At 40.3% G+C, this 15,618-nt stretch overlaps 1 protein-coding gene across 1 annotated transcript in view; it reads right to left on the bottom strand.

Annotated features, from left to right (window-relative positions):
- Positions 1 to 1,779: 1,779 nt before the first annotated feature.
- LOC108876057 (rho guanine nucleotide exchange factor TIAM1-like) overlaps positions 1,780 to 15,618 on the bottom strand; it is a 45,614-nt gene continuing 31,775 nt past the window's right edge. The window contains 14 exon segments of the mRNA XM_018665354.2: positions 1,780 to 3,534; positions 4,001 to 4,173; positions 4,301 to 4,388; positions 4,525 to 4,630; positions 4,856 to 4,914; positions 5,082 to 5,190; positions 5,278 to 5,396; positions 5,508 to 5,687; positions 6,369 to 6,477; positions 6,599 to 6,724; positions 7,099 to 7,167; positions 8,396 to 8,581; positions 14,149 to 14,249; positions 15,258 to 15,470. Coding sequence (XP_018520870.1) covers positions 2,990 to 3,534; positions 4,001 to 4,173; positions 4,301 to 4,388; positions 4,525 to 4,630; positions 4,856 to 4,914; positions 5,082 to 5,190; positions 5,278 to 5,396; positions 5,508 to 5,687; positions 6,369 to 6,477; positions 6,599 to 6,724; positions 7,099 to 7,167; positions 8,396 to 8,581; positions 14,149 to 14,249; positions 15,258 to 15,470 — 2,183 coding nt within the window. The 3' untranslated portion in view covers positions 1,780 to 2,989.

Here is a 15,618-nt window from a genome sequence, read left to right as displayed (position 1 = left end):
TTAAATGTAAACAGATACACTCATGCAGAGAAACCCACAGCTGTGAACTCAAATATATCAAGTCTGTACAATGAAGTAATTTTTGTAGAGATGTGACCTCTAAGGTGCCAGTATTGTGGAGGTGGATTTTAATTTGAAATGGATTTGTTTAAAAATAGGATGTGATTAAATTAAGAGAATACACAGAAAAGTTTAAGTTGGTGTTGTGACACAGGCAGTAATATACAGCTACAGCAGACTATGTCTGCCACCTGCTGTATGCAGATATATCTGCACGTTCCTTTCCATTTGCAAATATTTAAAAGAAATGTTATTGAAGGTAATTCCTTCCCCCGCCTACTACTTATAATTCAGTGTTCAATTTTAGATTTAAGATTTAGATGAGCCATTTTATCTTGGGTAAAAAACAGAGATAGTAAACAGAGACAGATAGAAGATTGAAGTCTGAAGTGATCTTTCTCCTTTATCTTGTATGGTGCAACAGGGTATTCTAATCAGCCTAATAAAGCTCAGTCTAATAAATGATTAAACACGAATTTTGGAATTTTTAATTGAATTAACATGATCAAAATCTATTAAAAATATTAGTGTTTAAATTCTGTTATATTACAACTAGACTACTAGCACCAGAAGAAATAATGTAATGATGAACACGGCTCCAGATAATATCACAGCAGGTGCAACAATTACAATCGCTTCTTAAAACACAAAAAGGAGTTTATTACGCCTAAATGAACTTATAATTGTAATACAGCTGGATCTATAAGGTCCATCTCTGCACATCTCTGCTGCTTTTTTCTCCTCTCTACACAAACATACACACCTACATACCTCTGAGTATAGTCTCACCATATGAGATTGATCTGAATACCCCAATGCACCAACAATCTGAAGGATCACCAGAGCCTTTGTGGTGTGGGTGGTGATTGAAAGGAGTTTAGGGGGGGGGGTCTGTCCACAGAGCTCAGAGACATAAAAGAGGAGATAGGGCTGTGCGAACCATAGCTTATAGTGTCTAGGGTGTGTGCTACCCCTTGTCAGCTTGAAAATGCTGATGAAATTGGTCTTTCTCAAACAGAAAGTTGAAAGTGGATGACTACTGTTCATGTCTGGTAATGCAGGGATCTGTGATTGGCATCCTGATATTGACACTGTTCCTCTTGTCATATCATTTTGCAGTGTTTGTGACTGAAGCACTTTTAGCTTTTCAGCTCTGAAAACTCACAATGACAGCAGACAAAAAGAGCCTTGCTAAAAAAAAATGCTCTCAGATATAGCAACAGAGATAGTGTTTGGATTGTGTGTTTTGCTTTAGCTATCCATGTTCAGAATATATGGTAGTGCCACAGGGATAAGTGCAGACCAATGGATTGATTACCCTATAGCTACAAAAAAGTTTGAAATTCATTTTCTTATTCTGCCCCAATGTGTTCACTTAAATCTTCATTGTAGACATCATTGGGTCTCCTGTTTCTGATGATTTCACATTTCAGTAATTTTTAGTAATTTTATCTCCCCTGGCTTTTAATGTCATCTGATGGTTTTTGGTTTTTCCCTTTTGTTCTGCAATTGCACTCTCTCTGTGTGTTGCTTTGAGGCAGGAGAGCATTGATTAGCTGCTTAGTTCTGTCCTTCTCAGGCATGTCAGAGCACATTGCACGTTCATGTGTTTTTCTCACATCACAGAGTTGTTTTGCAGGGCTATGTGCAGAGCTGCAGCGAATGTGTTAGGCTGTTGAGTAAAACCACATGAACCAATGAATCACTACAGAGAGGGGCTTTGAATTATAAGTAGGAAACAACTGTATTTATTATGATATCAATACATTTTTCTATATACACACAGTAATAAAAATGCAGTCTTAGTAGCACAATGAGTTGTTTACAAGTATGACTTCTTTCTCTCTTCAAGCATATTGCGAGTCTTTCCCCTTGATTGCTTGAGCAAATTTGGACTTTCTTTGTGGAAAAAAAAAAGATTACTTATGCTGTTTTGCTAACAAATTAATTTACATCTAAATAAATTAAAAAAAACATTGCTTTGTAATCCATTACAGGTGAACAATCTTTTTGAACACACAAGACCTTTTAAAGTAGCTGATGTGCAAATTCTCTACAATACAGAGTGTGCACGTGAAATGTTAGGAATGAATATAATGTCAAGTGTTCTTTGAATGGCAATACTGAAAAAAAAACAATAATGTGGTTTCACAGTAAATAAAAAGACATGAAACAGCAAATGCAAATTCAAGTAAAACAGGATTATGTTAAATTAAAACAAATTATAATCCCCCAGCCTCTGTGACATAGGAGCTATTACATAATTCCACTATTAAATGTAACAAGAGATCAAACAAAATATTTTCCAGGCTAAAAAGATAGCTTTAAGTCTGTAAAACAAGGGATCAAAATCATATATTACACATAAGCAGGAAATCTGTTCCCAAAACATGTCAGTGTATATTCATGTGAAAATGTACAAGTACAGTAAACGATGCAAGACAAGACTGTCCTTTGCAATTATTTATTCTATTTCTTTAAGGACAAATAATATACAGCCCTTAACTATGATAATATCTCTGAGTCACACAGACAAAACAATATTAATGTTCTTAGAATACCCAAATTTGGCAACAGCAGGCAGGACTATAGAATGCTGCCCAAATGTGCAAACCATGCCAATCAAAGCGACTGATTAGATTCCATGATTGTACCATTCATCTCTCAAAGCTTACGCTTGACTTTTATGTAACAGCATTTGATTTGGGATAGAGCTCCCTCATTCTGGATTCCTGTATTGCTCCACTCATGATCTTACCTGTACAAATAGCAGTCCGCAAAAAGTAAGGTAAGGAAGGATATATCTTCTACTAGCTGTGTGATATATACGTCAATGCCCATGCATTGTTAGTGAGGACTGATGACTGATCTTAATGGAGCCCATGTAAAGCTGATAAAACATATGCTATCTGCCTGTCCTCTTCAGCCTTTATGTGCCACAGTCTGGGGATGAAACTGATTGCTCCCTTCGTACCCAAATCTCATCCTTCTCTGCTTGCTTTTGTTCCTCGATGTCGTCATCGTTCACAGCGCTCTGCTTCTCCGCGTCGGCCAGCTTCACATCGTCGTGTGTCTCGCTGACTGTCGGGGATGTAAGGCTCTCACCTTCCTCTGTTTCCTCACCCTCCAAGGACAAAGCCATGATGGGGGCCTCTAAGCTGGCCTCGGTGGATGGAGCTCTGGGCGTCTGACAGAACTCGTCGTCGTCGTCACTCAGGATGTCTGTCTCCTTCACCTCGTCCCGGTCCTCGTATTCTTCTAGGTCAAACTGTTCTTCCACCCAACGGTCGGTGTCACCTGCTAACTCAGACTGCTGCTGATCTGGTTGGTCCCCCTGCTGCAGCCGATTTGAGTCGGGTTCCTGCGGTGAAGCAAGGTGTTGCTCGGGTTCTCCATCAAAAACGATGTCGGTGTCAATCGTGAAGCGGTTGCGCACAAGCTTCCTCCTGCCCAGAGTCCTTGTTGGGGCAGATGCTGCCAAAAAAAAAAAAAGGGAGATCAAAATCATTTATTGGATACAAACAATATATATACTATATAGACTATATCAACTGATTAGTCAACAACAAGAAATATTGGTGTACTGCACAGTATAATAACAGATTATAACAAAGTTTGAGTGAGAGTTACAAACTATAAACATAAGTTAAAACCATGAATAGGAGTTCAAAGCAAACTTATGCAAAAACAGTGTCTCTTATGTTACCTTTTCCAAAAATTCCAAAAATATTTCCTGTTGTTTTGTTTGAATACAGGTATGTCCTTACATATTAATTAAACCTATACATGTGGTTGAAACCAGAAGTTAAACACTCAGATTTAACTATTTTCTTGTTCACACCACACCAAAGCACGCTATCTGTGTCAGGTAAGAAGGAACAAACTCAGAATTGGGACACTCGGAGCTGTAGGGTGAATGCAGCCACAGACTGGCATTTACCTGCTCTATTTATGGCTGGGCGGGCTCCCTTCAGGGCGCAGAGACGCTTCCCTCCAAAGGGCACGTACTGCTGGTTGAGGGGTAAACTCTCTGTTTTTAAGAGCTGACGGCGGTGCTTTTCTCTCAAGATGGAATGGACCGTCTTCAGAAAGTCTTTTCTACTCTCTGGGGAGCTGAAGGAGATAGAAGGGGCACGTTATCAGTTTGTCACTCCAGAGATAGAAGCACACAGGACCGTATCAGCTGCACACAAGCTTCAATCTGCAGCAGAATTCAACCTCCACTGGAAGATGTCCTTACCTACAGCACAGCTGAAATGTCCTCTCTGGCCTTCCCTCCGATTCCGACTTTGTGTGGACAATCTCGCACACAGCAGAGCCCTCGCCATCTGAGGGAGACATCGACACTTACATTTGATCTCATGGATAGAGCACTCTAGACATATTTTCTGACATAATTACTGGATTTGGGAGAATACAACATCAGCACTTCAATACAATAATTCTGTTTATTTTGTCAATTACCTGTATTGGCTAAGGACCTGACTTGAAGGGCGTCGGTTGGGATCATGTGACGGAATCGGAATGGGTCTTTTTCATCTGAGGATACAGAGACTCGATGGGAGCCACCCTACAATCGAACAAACAAACATTTATATTTCCCCTACAAAAGTATGCAGGTGAAATGAAATGCACCTATATCTAGTCAGCTTTAAGGCTGCTTTTTACAGATGACCCACTGGGCTGATTTTGAAAATGGTACATGGCCAAAGTAACTTATAATGCTGTAACAAAATAGGTTATATTTTAAATGGAATTAGGTTGCTGATGGCTTCCTGCTTGTGTGAAAACGTACCATTTTCTTCTTCTGCTTGGACCCGTCCTTGCAAATAAAGACGACTGCCGTTTTGAAAACTAATGGCGAAAAAAAACATGCAAAAGTTGTCAAATCAAAATGTGATCACCGCAATTAACAGTAGTGATTACTTAATATATGAGGAATAAACATGACAATACTTAAAATCCTAGTTGTTACATAATCATGGAAGTTAAGTTAGTTAAGTTAGTTGTCCATGACGTACCAAATGTAGCCATCTGGGGCTCTTTCTTCCATTTTCCTAAGGAGGCAGGGGGGTTGATCCAGGTCACGCTGGTGTGGAGTAGCAAGTCACCCATAGACAGATCAGCAACCTGGCAAAAGCAGCAAAATACCTGCAGTCACTCCACATGTATGCTTTAGTTGACAGAACCAAATTATGTCACTTTTGTCCAACATACCTCCTTCTTTTCACCACTCTGCTCCGTGATCAGCTGATCGAACACCGCTCCAAACTCCTCATGGATCTTCTGCATCTCATTAATGTGGCTGGCAACTTTGTTCATGGCTTTCATGGCAACTGCAAACAAAATGGTTAGAGTTGAATTGTTGTGACTGTGTGTGTTCACCCAGATTCTCCCCCTGTCAAAATGATTTCATCTTCTCAGCCAGTCATGTGACTGGGTCTTACCGTCCAGGTGGTAGTGTTCCTCACTGTCTGGGTCTGTGAGCGAGTAGAGTTCCTTCAGCAGGAGGGGATACTTCAGCACCCGCTGAATGGGTTTGATTAGGTATGATTCCAGAGTGGAGGAGTGCTGCTGTTTGGGGTTACGCTCATCCAGGAAGGCCTTGAAATCAGGGTCCGTTTTGGCTGAAATGACCAATAAAAATAACAGATAAGGAACACTTATCCATGTCATTTCTTTCTCCCTTTTGTCCCTTCTGTAATTGATGTGTTTGCACGCACAGTTGATTTTCCTCTTTAGTGGTTTACTCAAGTAGTTTTTTATGGTCTGTAATTCACCGTAATAAAGCTTGTACTCGGCTTATTTGAAACAGGCTAGTGTTTATGTTTTACTTTGGCGTGCATTAGAAATGATCTATTGCCGAGACCATTTCATGCTTTTTATAGACGAGTCATTTTATCTGAGCGCGGCCAACCACAAGTGGGCAGAAATAATCTGTTTACTGCTTTAAAAACAGCTTTACCCAAATAACACCTCAACAAACTCATAATGGCCAATAACTAGCTGACTCATTGAATGTAAATGCAACAATGCCACCCACTTGAGTGTTAAAGGGAGTGGGTGTACTAGCTAGAGAACAAACTGCTCAACTCTGCTCATTATATATAATACAATGTTGCAGGGCTTTTTAGTCCTGGAAGCCACCGGCTTGAAAGTATGCAGAGGTCAAATGGACAACTGTCTGGCTGACAACTCAGTAGAGCAGATTTATGGAGCCTTGCAGGATATGGCAGATGGTTGATGGATAAATACATCCTCTCCTTTGAGCCAAGAAGGAATGTCGACCCAAGAGCACATTTACTCACCCTTTACGAGGACCTTAGGGACTTTGGTGTGGCTGGCGCAAAAAGCACTGTAGATTTTAAAACGGTCTGCATAGTACAGGAAAGAGCCTCCGAGGGAGAAGAGGATTTTCTGTGAAAAGAGGGGAGAGGTTACTCAACCACTACTTAAAAAGGAGTTCATGGGTGATTTTTAAATGCTTGTTGTTGGTCATGTCTTTTGGTGTATGGTTTAACAAACAAGGAGAGAATACCTTAAACTGATCCACTCTCTCCAGCTTCTCCAGATCTGGAACCAGTCTGGTCCCATCCTCCAGGGTCTTGAGAAACTCAACTTGGAACTCCACCATCTCCGGCAAGTTCCCAAACAGTACATCCAGCTGGAGGAGAAGAGCATTTGAGCAAAGTCTAAAAAAATCCTCCTTACCTATAGTGTTAAGTCTTGCTTTATGTGGTGCATTCAGTGCTAGTCCTTTGCTATAGTTAAGAGCATGAAAATGTTCAAAACACAATACAAACAAATGAATATCATTGTTGTAAAGTGGCATGTAAAATATCCCTTTACTTTGCAATCTCTCTCTCTCTCTCTCTCTCTCTCACACTCCACACACACACACATCATCCTCCCCTGTTGTCCTCATACATGGCTACTCTTCACATGATTATATAACCCACTTCTCTTAGAGCATTTCAACAGTTCTGGCATTTAAAAGCCAACCACCCCTCAAAGGCTCACAGGGAACATTAGACATACCTCATCCTGAGTGAGGAAGGTCTCTTTCTGCAGTGGGGTTAAATATCTCCCAATGAGGCAATTGAGATCCTGCAAGACAAGATTTTGAATTATGTTTGATTCAAGGTTGCTTGTGTCATTTTGTGACAGACATGCAGCTTTACATGAATCTTAAACAGTATAGTCTGAGAGTCCCTCCATGATCAAAGAATAGAATAGCTGGTGCATGCCTATCTGTATGCACTTTAAAGGGAAGGGAGCTATATAGAAACCCAATTAAATAAATGACTGTGGCAACAGTTACCTTAGCTCAACTGCAGAAAGCCCATGAGGTTAATTAGTGGTTCTTTCAAAAAAAAAAGTTGAGAAACAGACCATCTTAACTTCTCAAAAAAAAAAAAAAAAGGATGGTTGGTCTAATAAATAGTCTAACGGCCTAATAAAACAACACACTGCAATTCATATATCTGTATTTTTGTATTGTGAATTTAATAATAATAATAATAATAGACTGAATTAGCCACCTATTAAAATTCTATTTACTGGTCATAAAGGGAATATCTGTCTGTCTATCTCGTGTAAATAAATGCAGTGAATACTTTTTATAAGGTAAAATGTCTACATAGAATGATGGGAAAAAGAGGACTTAAATGATCTCAATCATTCAAACATAAGTAATGCAAGACCAGTTTACAGTATTTGGCCCATATGGCTAACTAGCACAAAGTTAAATATGACCAACCTTAATAACATTAGTGATTTACCAAAAATAAGTAGTCCTATTTCTTATGTGATTATTTTGTATATTCCCATATTACCTTAGCAAGTAAACAGCAAGTCCCACTACTGCAAACTGCACACGCAGAAACACAAAATGCACTCATGTTTGACTCTGGGTAATTGGTACAAATAGCCCAAGTCAAAACAAAAAAATCTAACTACCCCCTTTAAGGTTGTACAATGCACCATCAATCATGCACAATGTGATTTCTATAATAAGTATATATGTGCCCCTTGTAATGAGGTATAACATTTTAGATAGCCTCGACATCATCCCATTATATACCCTCTAACCCAGTTATTCCACTGAGCCACATTTATATCGGGCAGAAAAAGATTAGGCAATATCCAGGCAAGGGCACAGCTGTGTCCCCTTATGTCTCCTGGGACACAGAGATAAATATGGATTGGTCATGTGGAATAGGTAATGCGTATGGCTAACACAACACCGGGGCAGACAGAAACACAGATCGATAGACAGAATGAGCACACTCGCAAAGACCATCTGCTTCTTACAAGTAAGATGAGTGATACTGACTTTAACATAGGTTCGTTCGGTCTCCACGAGCTCACAGATGACTTTGCGGAGCTTGTCGGCATCGGAGAGCTGTCGGGGAGTTGCAGGAGGTGGGAAGGGCGAGTCCGGGCTAGGCGATGAGGACACACACTCCGAGGGATTCATGTCATGGAGACTGCGGCAGAAAGCAGCGACCTGCTCCGTACTCTGTGAGAAAAAGAAAAAAGGAAGAGGGGCAGTGTTATAATTATGTAACTCTGACTCCGAAGTCATCATATCCGAATATCAACCAGTCAGCACAGAAGCAGCACCTCAGATATTAACTTGTACTTGTCACTTTCCACCTGCTGATGTGCACAGGTTCATGACTGTGCAGAGAGTGAGCCTAGAAAGAGGCAGAGAGGCAGCTCCAAAAAAAAAAAAAAAAAAATCATTTGCACTAATTTGGTCTATTTTCAGTCTGTCATAACAATGACTTCCCGCCTCCCTCTCTTTCACTCACATCCCTCTTTTCCCTGGTGTTTTCCTCCTACTGATGGATCGGTGGTGTAATGATTCATCTCTTTCACAGAATCAAAATATACACACAACAGTGTCTGTCCACATACAGTATGGGTTGCCGTGGAGACCAGCCCTGATGTGCATTAGACTATCATTTTGGACAAAAATAGACCCCACTCAGCAACAGCCTGTGTGGCTGAACTAATACAGTTACTTTGTTTGCAACAGACTACAGCCACGCCAGCCATAACAACAAAAAGGTGTTTTGGCTTTTTACATCAATCCAAACACAAAAGAGAAAGCACAAAGTGAACTCTATTCACACCCATCACACCCTCATTTTCTTTCATGAGAAAAATATTGAATAGATTTTTTTTTCTTTATCATACAGTAGACAATACATAAAAACTAACTGAGAAAGTCACAGGGACAAACAGTTACGGCCAGGTATTGACGCCACTGAGTACATAATAGAGAGCTCAGAGGTCTCTAGATGGTAATATAAGGATTTTTATAAACCAGACAGAAGCAATTTATCCTGTCACACCTACAAGCTCCTCTGGGAAATAATAATAATAAAGCCTCCACACAGCTGCAGAGGATGGAATGTTATCATTCTCAGATAAAAATAATCTTAATTAAGATCAGAGCTATTGGTCTATCATCAGTCTACACATCTAAGTACATCAAAACAACTTGGGTGTTTCTAATATTGGATATTACTGTGCATGAAGAGAAGTGCAAATACATATAGCATAGCTCATTTCACTGTGACATAATTCTTTCTTTTTCTTCTTAATTTACAACAATAAAGTGGATGATGGGTAGAAACAACCATAAGTTAGATGTTTTTTTTCCATCATTCACTGAAATATTGTGAAAGAAAAAATGCAAAAGCAAAATACTTACAGAACGAGTGAAGAACACAGTTAGCAAATGACAGTCACGCATCTTCTCATGCAGCTTTGCAATTGACAATGGTTATCAGAATTGTTATCTAATCAGACAGACACATTCCTATGTGAGGCACGACAGCCATTTGGCCCTTTTGACAATGTTCCCAAAATAGAACTGGGAAGTGCTATAATGTCTGTACATGTAATGTTGCAAATGCAATTTATGCCAATGGACTGGTGCTATTTTTCTAAGTCTGTGGTGAAAAGGCTGCTGCAATTGGCATTTTGTCATCTTTCAAGTTGTTTATGCTGATTAAGTCATGTTTTAGGAGGCACAGAAGGTGTATATGAATAATCATTATTACCAAACGAACTTGTCAAAATTCCTGGTAATGGTCGATGGTGAAAACATCTGTGTTAATAAATTCACTGCTAATGGTGTGTGTGATCCAGTATGTTTTCACACATACACAAACACACACACACACACACACACATTACAAAAAGAAAGAAAGAAAATCAGCATCATCAACTGACATCTGCTCATTAGCATCCATAAAAATGTGTCTTGCTCCGACACGCAAGTCACAAACTGATGTGAAGAGAAACTGTGTGTTCAACCCAAATTGAAGTTCAGTTGTAATATGAAAGCAAGGAAGTTCGAAAGACAACAACGCACTCAACAGCATCACATATCAACTTTGCAACCCATACAAAAAAAATGTCAAAGAAAAAAATATCTGTAAATAAACCAGATTTTCTCTCTGCCCATTTAATCAGCTGAGCTCATCCAGTTTTACAGAGCCCAACAAGACAGTCACAATCCAGTCATAATCTTCGCTAGGCTAATTAACACCATGGCAGCTTTGGTTGCATGGACAGTCATGACATGGCAGAGAGAAGAGAAAGAACAGAGAAGGGGGCAGACGATCAAAGCCTTCAATATCACATGAAAAGAACAATATGTAGATAAGAGAGGCTGTCATGGATAGAGTTGTGAGATGAGCATTTCCCCTAGCGAATGAAATATAGATTAAAAAAACATTTCAAAGCATGAAAGCACTGATGATGGAGTGGGGAGAAGATTGCATGTCTGCCCTCTGAAGCTGTGATAAGCCTGAGATCACAGCTTGTGGTGCCAAGAGAGAAAACTCTGCAACAGTCACTGCAACAACGGGCAGGGTAGATTGTCAAAGACATGTAAAGTCCCAGCCATCTGAGGTCAGATCTGCAGACACTCAGCTCCTACATGCAGTGTTTTATTTTGGCATCCTGTGGAGCACTCCAATGATTATGGGGCAACTCTGCGACACAACGGTGACTCACAGCTTCCTGTTGTCTGTCTGTAGCAGCCAAGAGGAGGTGTGAAAGAAACGTTGAGAAGGAAAGGTGGAATAAAACAAACAACAACGGCTCACCGTTTATCACAGCAGCAGGAACTGACCAGGTACAGAACAGTAATGCAAGGAAGGAATCTCACCAGATGAAGCATGTCATAGATGGAGTCTGAGGAGCGCTTGCTGTGTTTGCTCCACTTCAGCATGGACATAGCCGGGTGCAGGTGGACAGTCGGCGTTAGGTAAGTGCCGGTGAAGAAGAGACTCCAAGCTTTGGAAAGAGTCAAGTCTACACTGCGCCTCTCCAACACATTTCTCAGTCCTTTTGTCTTTCTTCTGTTTTAAAAAAAGAAGGTGCTGTGGTGCTTGTGATGAAGGATGAGTGAAGCTGCTCTGCCTCCTCCTCTCCGCCCACCAGCACTTACAGCCTTCCAACTCCCCTTCTTTTCGCCCTCTGAGTCTGCTGTAGTTCTGTCACTGATATTCTGCTGTTTTCTCCCTCTCCCTCTCTCTCTCTCTCTCTCCCACAGGACTGGATAAACTCAGGCACACAGTGTGAGTGTGAAGATCTGGCCACCTCCAGCGGCATTGTAAATGAGTCCTGATAATCCTCCAGACCGGGGAAGGGAGCAAAGGAGCAGGAGGCAAGGAATATCCTCCTCAAGGTTGCAGTGGAGCTGGATTGGCTGAGTGAGCCACACCGCAGTAGAATATAAATGCAGAATTTCAGGAATAGGGGGAGATTGATGGGAAGAGGGGAGCTGCAAAGGAGCACGCTGCAGAGAAGGATGAGCGCAAAAATAACTGGTGTGGGAGGTTTTGCAGGAAGAAAATGGAGAGGGGGTAAATGTTGAATGGCAGAAGCCAAGAAAATGCAGATCGGTAAAGGGAAAATCAAGGAAAATACACCTGCATACACATTTAGATATCCTTGATCTCTGAGTAGATTAAAGCATTTTCATGATTTACTTTTCTGCTGTGCTCTCTCTCCTACAGTTAGTTATTTCCCACTATGAGAGAGTGAGATTGGTAGCGTACAGCAAAGTAGAGTTGTGATTGTTATTCAGATCACAAAATATCTTACAACTTCACTGCATGCTTGAGTCTACAGCCAGTGGAGAAATTGGCAATTTTTCCCTCTTCAATGTGAAGTTCTCACTGTGGTTGGTGAAAGTCAGTCCCAAATGGTGACTCTGGGAAGTAGTACTGGCTCCATTTAGTCATCAGGCTTTAGTGCCAGACATCCAATGTGACCAGTTAAATGCACCCCAGACTAAGTGAAGGGGCCCAGAAACTGAGGAATGAAGGCTGTATTGCAAACAGCATTTCTTTACAACAAAATAGTGAGATTTTTGAGAGGTTTGTCTCTGTCCCAGTGAAAACCAATGACTCAATACTGAAAGTAAAAACTCCCTGGAAGAGTTCACTCTACAGCCACTACATCATCATCTCTGGAAGCAAATCTCCCAGTTTGTTGGTGCTGCTGCAAGGTTTTCACTGACAGTGGGAACATTTGTTTTAAGAAGTATAAGGGATAAATGGTCATCATAGAGTACGCAAGGGAGACGCCTCTCAAGGATAGCCAATGTAGAATTTTGTTCTGTTAGTGAGCTGGTGGTGCAAATCCAGACATAATTACAATATTTATTTTATAGTGTTACATTTTCACTCATCGCTGAGCTTTGAAATTATTATAACCTCTTACAGTGATTCATCAAATACTTTCAATTCTGCCAAAATACAAAGGAGGCCTGCAATTTAATCTTTTATTTTCTAACATCTAGCTTCAAAGAGAAAGGACAACCAATCTCCATTTGAAAAAGGAAAGAAGTTGAAAAAGACATGGCAGAATTTAACATGACAAAATACCACCTAAACCACCATTATGCTGGAATATTACATAGACTTTATTTCCTTTCCTTTGCGCATATCCTAATTTTGCTCATACCAATAGTAGTACTATTATTATTATTAATCATTATGTAGGCAACTAACTAAACTTGGTACAATACAATTGCTGCTCATTAAAAAAAGAGAAGTTAAATTGTGGGATTAAAGACAGATACACAGGTAGACAGGTAGAACAGCAGTGATGTGACCAGTCCCCAATTTGAAGGGCAAGTGACTGAGGATCTCTCAGTGATTCTTGGGGTTCCTCGAATGAGCCCTTTATTCCAGCTGGTACAACAAGAAGTGACAAAATAATCAAGCGCATCAATAAAAGATGAACTAATGTACAAGAGGACACCATCCTTTCATTTAGGATTCCAAGAGCAGGGACCCAGTTGTCCTTTGGATACAACTTCTTTAAATCTCATTTTGAATGTTTTTTCTTTACTCTGAAGCTTTGGTTTTACACACCATGAGGAGAATTTGTTATCCTGTTAGCCAATGCACTTTAATAGCAAAATATAGGTCTTTTCTTGTTTGTTTGTCTTGCCAGTCTTGCTCTGTGCTTTCTTGCTGTAATTTGTTTATGTATATTCATTTAAAGTTAAAATGAATAAGCCTCCAGTCATTACCTGATCCTCATCACCACACATAATCAAGCAATTAGAATGCATGCTTAATCAAAGACCCATCCATCACTTAGCTGCTACATTTAAGTGAATGCTTCATCTTGCCTTGAGTCTCTAATGCACACAATACGCTTCATTAGGCAGTGTAGGGGTATACTAATATACTATAAGCTACTAAATTCAGTTAAAACAAGTTTGTCATGAAAGGAAAAGAGAAATCTAATGCAGAGCTCGTATCGAGAAGCATGGGGTTAACACCTGAATAATAAAATAATAAACACGGACATAGCTCTGATTCCTGTGCAAAATAAAATGAGCCAGTAACAGATGGTGCTTCAAACTGTGGTGAAGCAAACTGTTCTTTTCATAATAACACACGACTTGAGGGGGATGCTGTGAAGGACAAGGACAAGGAAATAAGCAGAGGAGCCAGCACATCACATGAAAGATGTGCTGTCAGATGTTTTGTGCGGTGATATTGAATCACACTCCACAAATGAGTAATGAAATGGCGTTCTTACCTTTCTGCACTCATCAAACTCACTGAAGATCTCCGAGTCGTCATCCAGGCTGTCCCCTGAGCTCTCCAGCAACAGTCCCACCCCATCGTCCAGGATCTCCTCTGCGAGAAATAAAATGGTTGAGCTTCAGGAAACACTGTTAAACATTTTTTTTCTTCAAATGAGATGAATGGATTTCCACAATCAACTTAACCCTTTAAGCGCCAAAGTCAAACAACAGTCAACAAAACTGAAAGAAACAGACCATAGCTCCAGATACTTTCAACCACTATATTGCGGACATGTGCTGCTTCAATCCTAACATCCACTTCAGGGCATGTGTCTATACAAAGTGTATGAGGAAATCAAGTTTGAAAGGCGCCCTCCTGAGCTGATGAGGCGCTCGTAGTCAGCGATACAGAGCGAATTACAGAAAAAGCATGCAAAATGTTCAGACATCTGTTCAGTGATGAGTATTAGATGAGTAAATTTACTCCCATCATAAACTTTGGGTCATATTCAATATTTTTTTCATTTACAGTATGCCTTTATCTCTAACCACTTCCAAGCTACAGCCTTTTGAATTCTTGATATCAAAATTGAATATTTCCTTAAAATAACTGTGGCACCTAAAGGGTTAAAGTACACAAGAAATACTGTCCTTGCTTTGTTATTTTTATTAAGATTTAAGACCTTTGTGTAAAACATTCTGACTTGATCCGTCTTATCTACAAAATTGGGCTGCAACACATGGCTGAGAGCCTCCTGTCCTCCCTAATTAAGACCCTGTAGATTCACTGTGTTTGCAAAAAATGAAACCGGTGTCTCTAGGGACACTGGCAAGAAATCATTTCTTCCTACAAGAAAAGAAAACTGAACTTGAGATCTGTCTAATTTTGCCTCTCTGATATAAAGTGATTACAGGCTGGTTGGGTTGGTAAATGTGACCAGTGAGCAACTGAGATTTTTAACACACCTGTACATGATTTCTGGGAATTAAGAGGTTTGATATTAAACCATTCTCTGCTCATTGGATCTGTGAATGTGCCAAATCTTACCCAGTGCAGCTTTAAACGGGAAAGGGAAACAAAGCATAATAATGGACTCAATTTGCAAATTCATTTGCTCACCTTGACTCTGGGAGAAGATGTCAGTGTAGAGATCTTCCTCTGCATCCGAGCGGCGAGGCGGCACGTAGCACAGCTGACGGCGGTCCACGGAAGGCAGGGTGTTGACCGTCAAAGCCAGAGAGGCTTGAGAGAACGCTGCCTTCATGTCTGAGAAGTTGAGACTGTGAGAGTCTTTTCCGTTCAGCTGAAGTATTTCATCCCCTGCGTTTAGACCTGCAGAGAGGGAACACCATCAGTTTTGATTCAATTTACTGCCTGTCACAGCTCCATGCACAAGATAAACATTTTCCTTCTCCCCTAATATGATGATAGAAACAATCTATCTAATGTACAGCATTGATTAAACTCCTAATTAAGATGA

Source organism: Lates calcarifer, linkage group LG21 (assembly GCF_001640805.2).
Source record: "Lates calcarifer isolate ASB-BC8 linkage group LG21, TLL_Latcal_v3, whole genome shotgun sequence".
Lineage (NCBI taxonomy): Eukaryota > Metazoa > Chordata > Actinopteri > Centropomidae > Lates > Lates calcarifer.
This window is presented reverse-complemented; position numbering and strand designations above follow the sequence as displayed.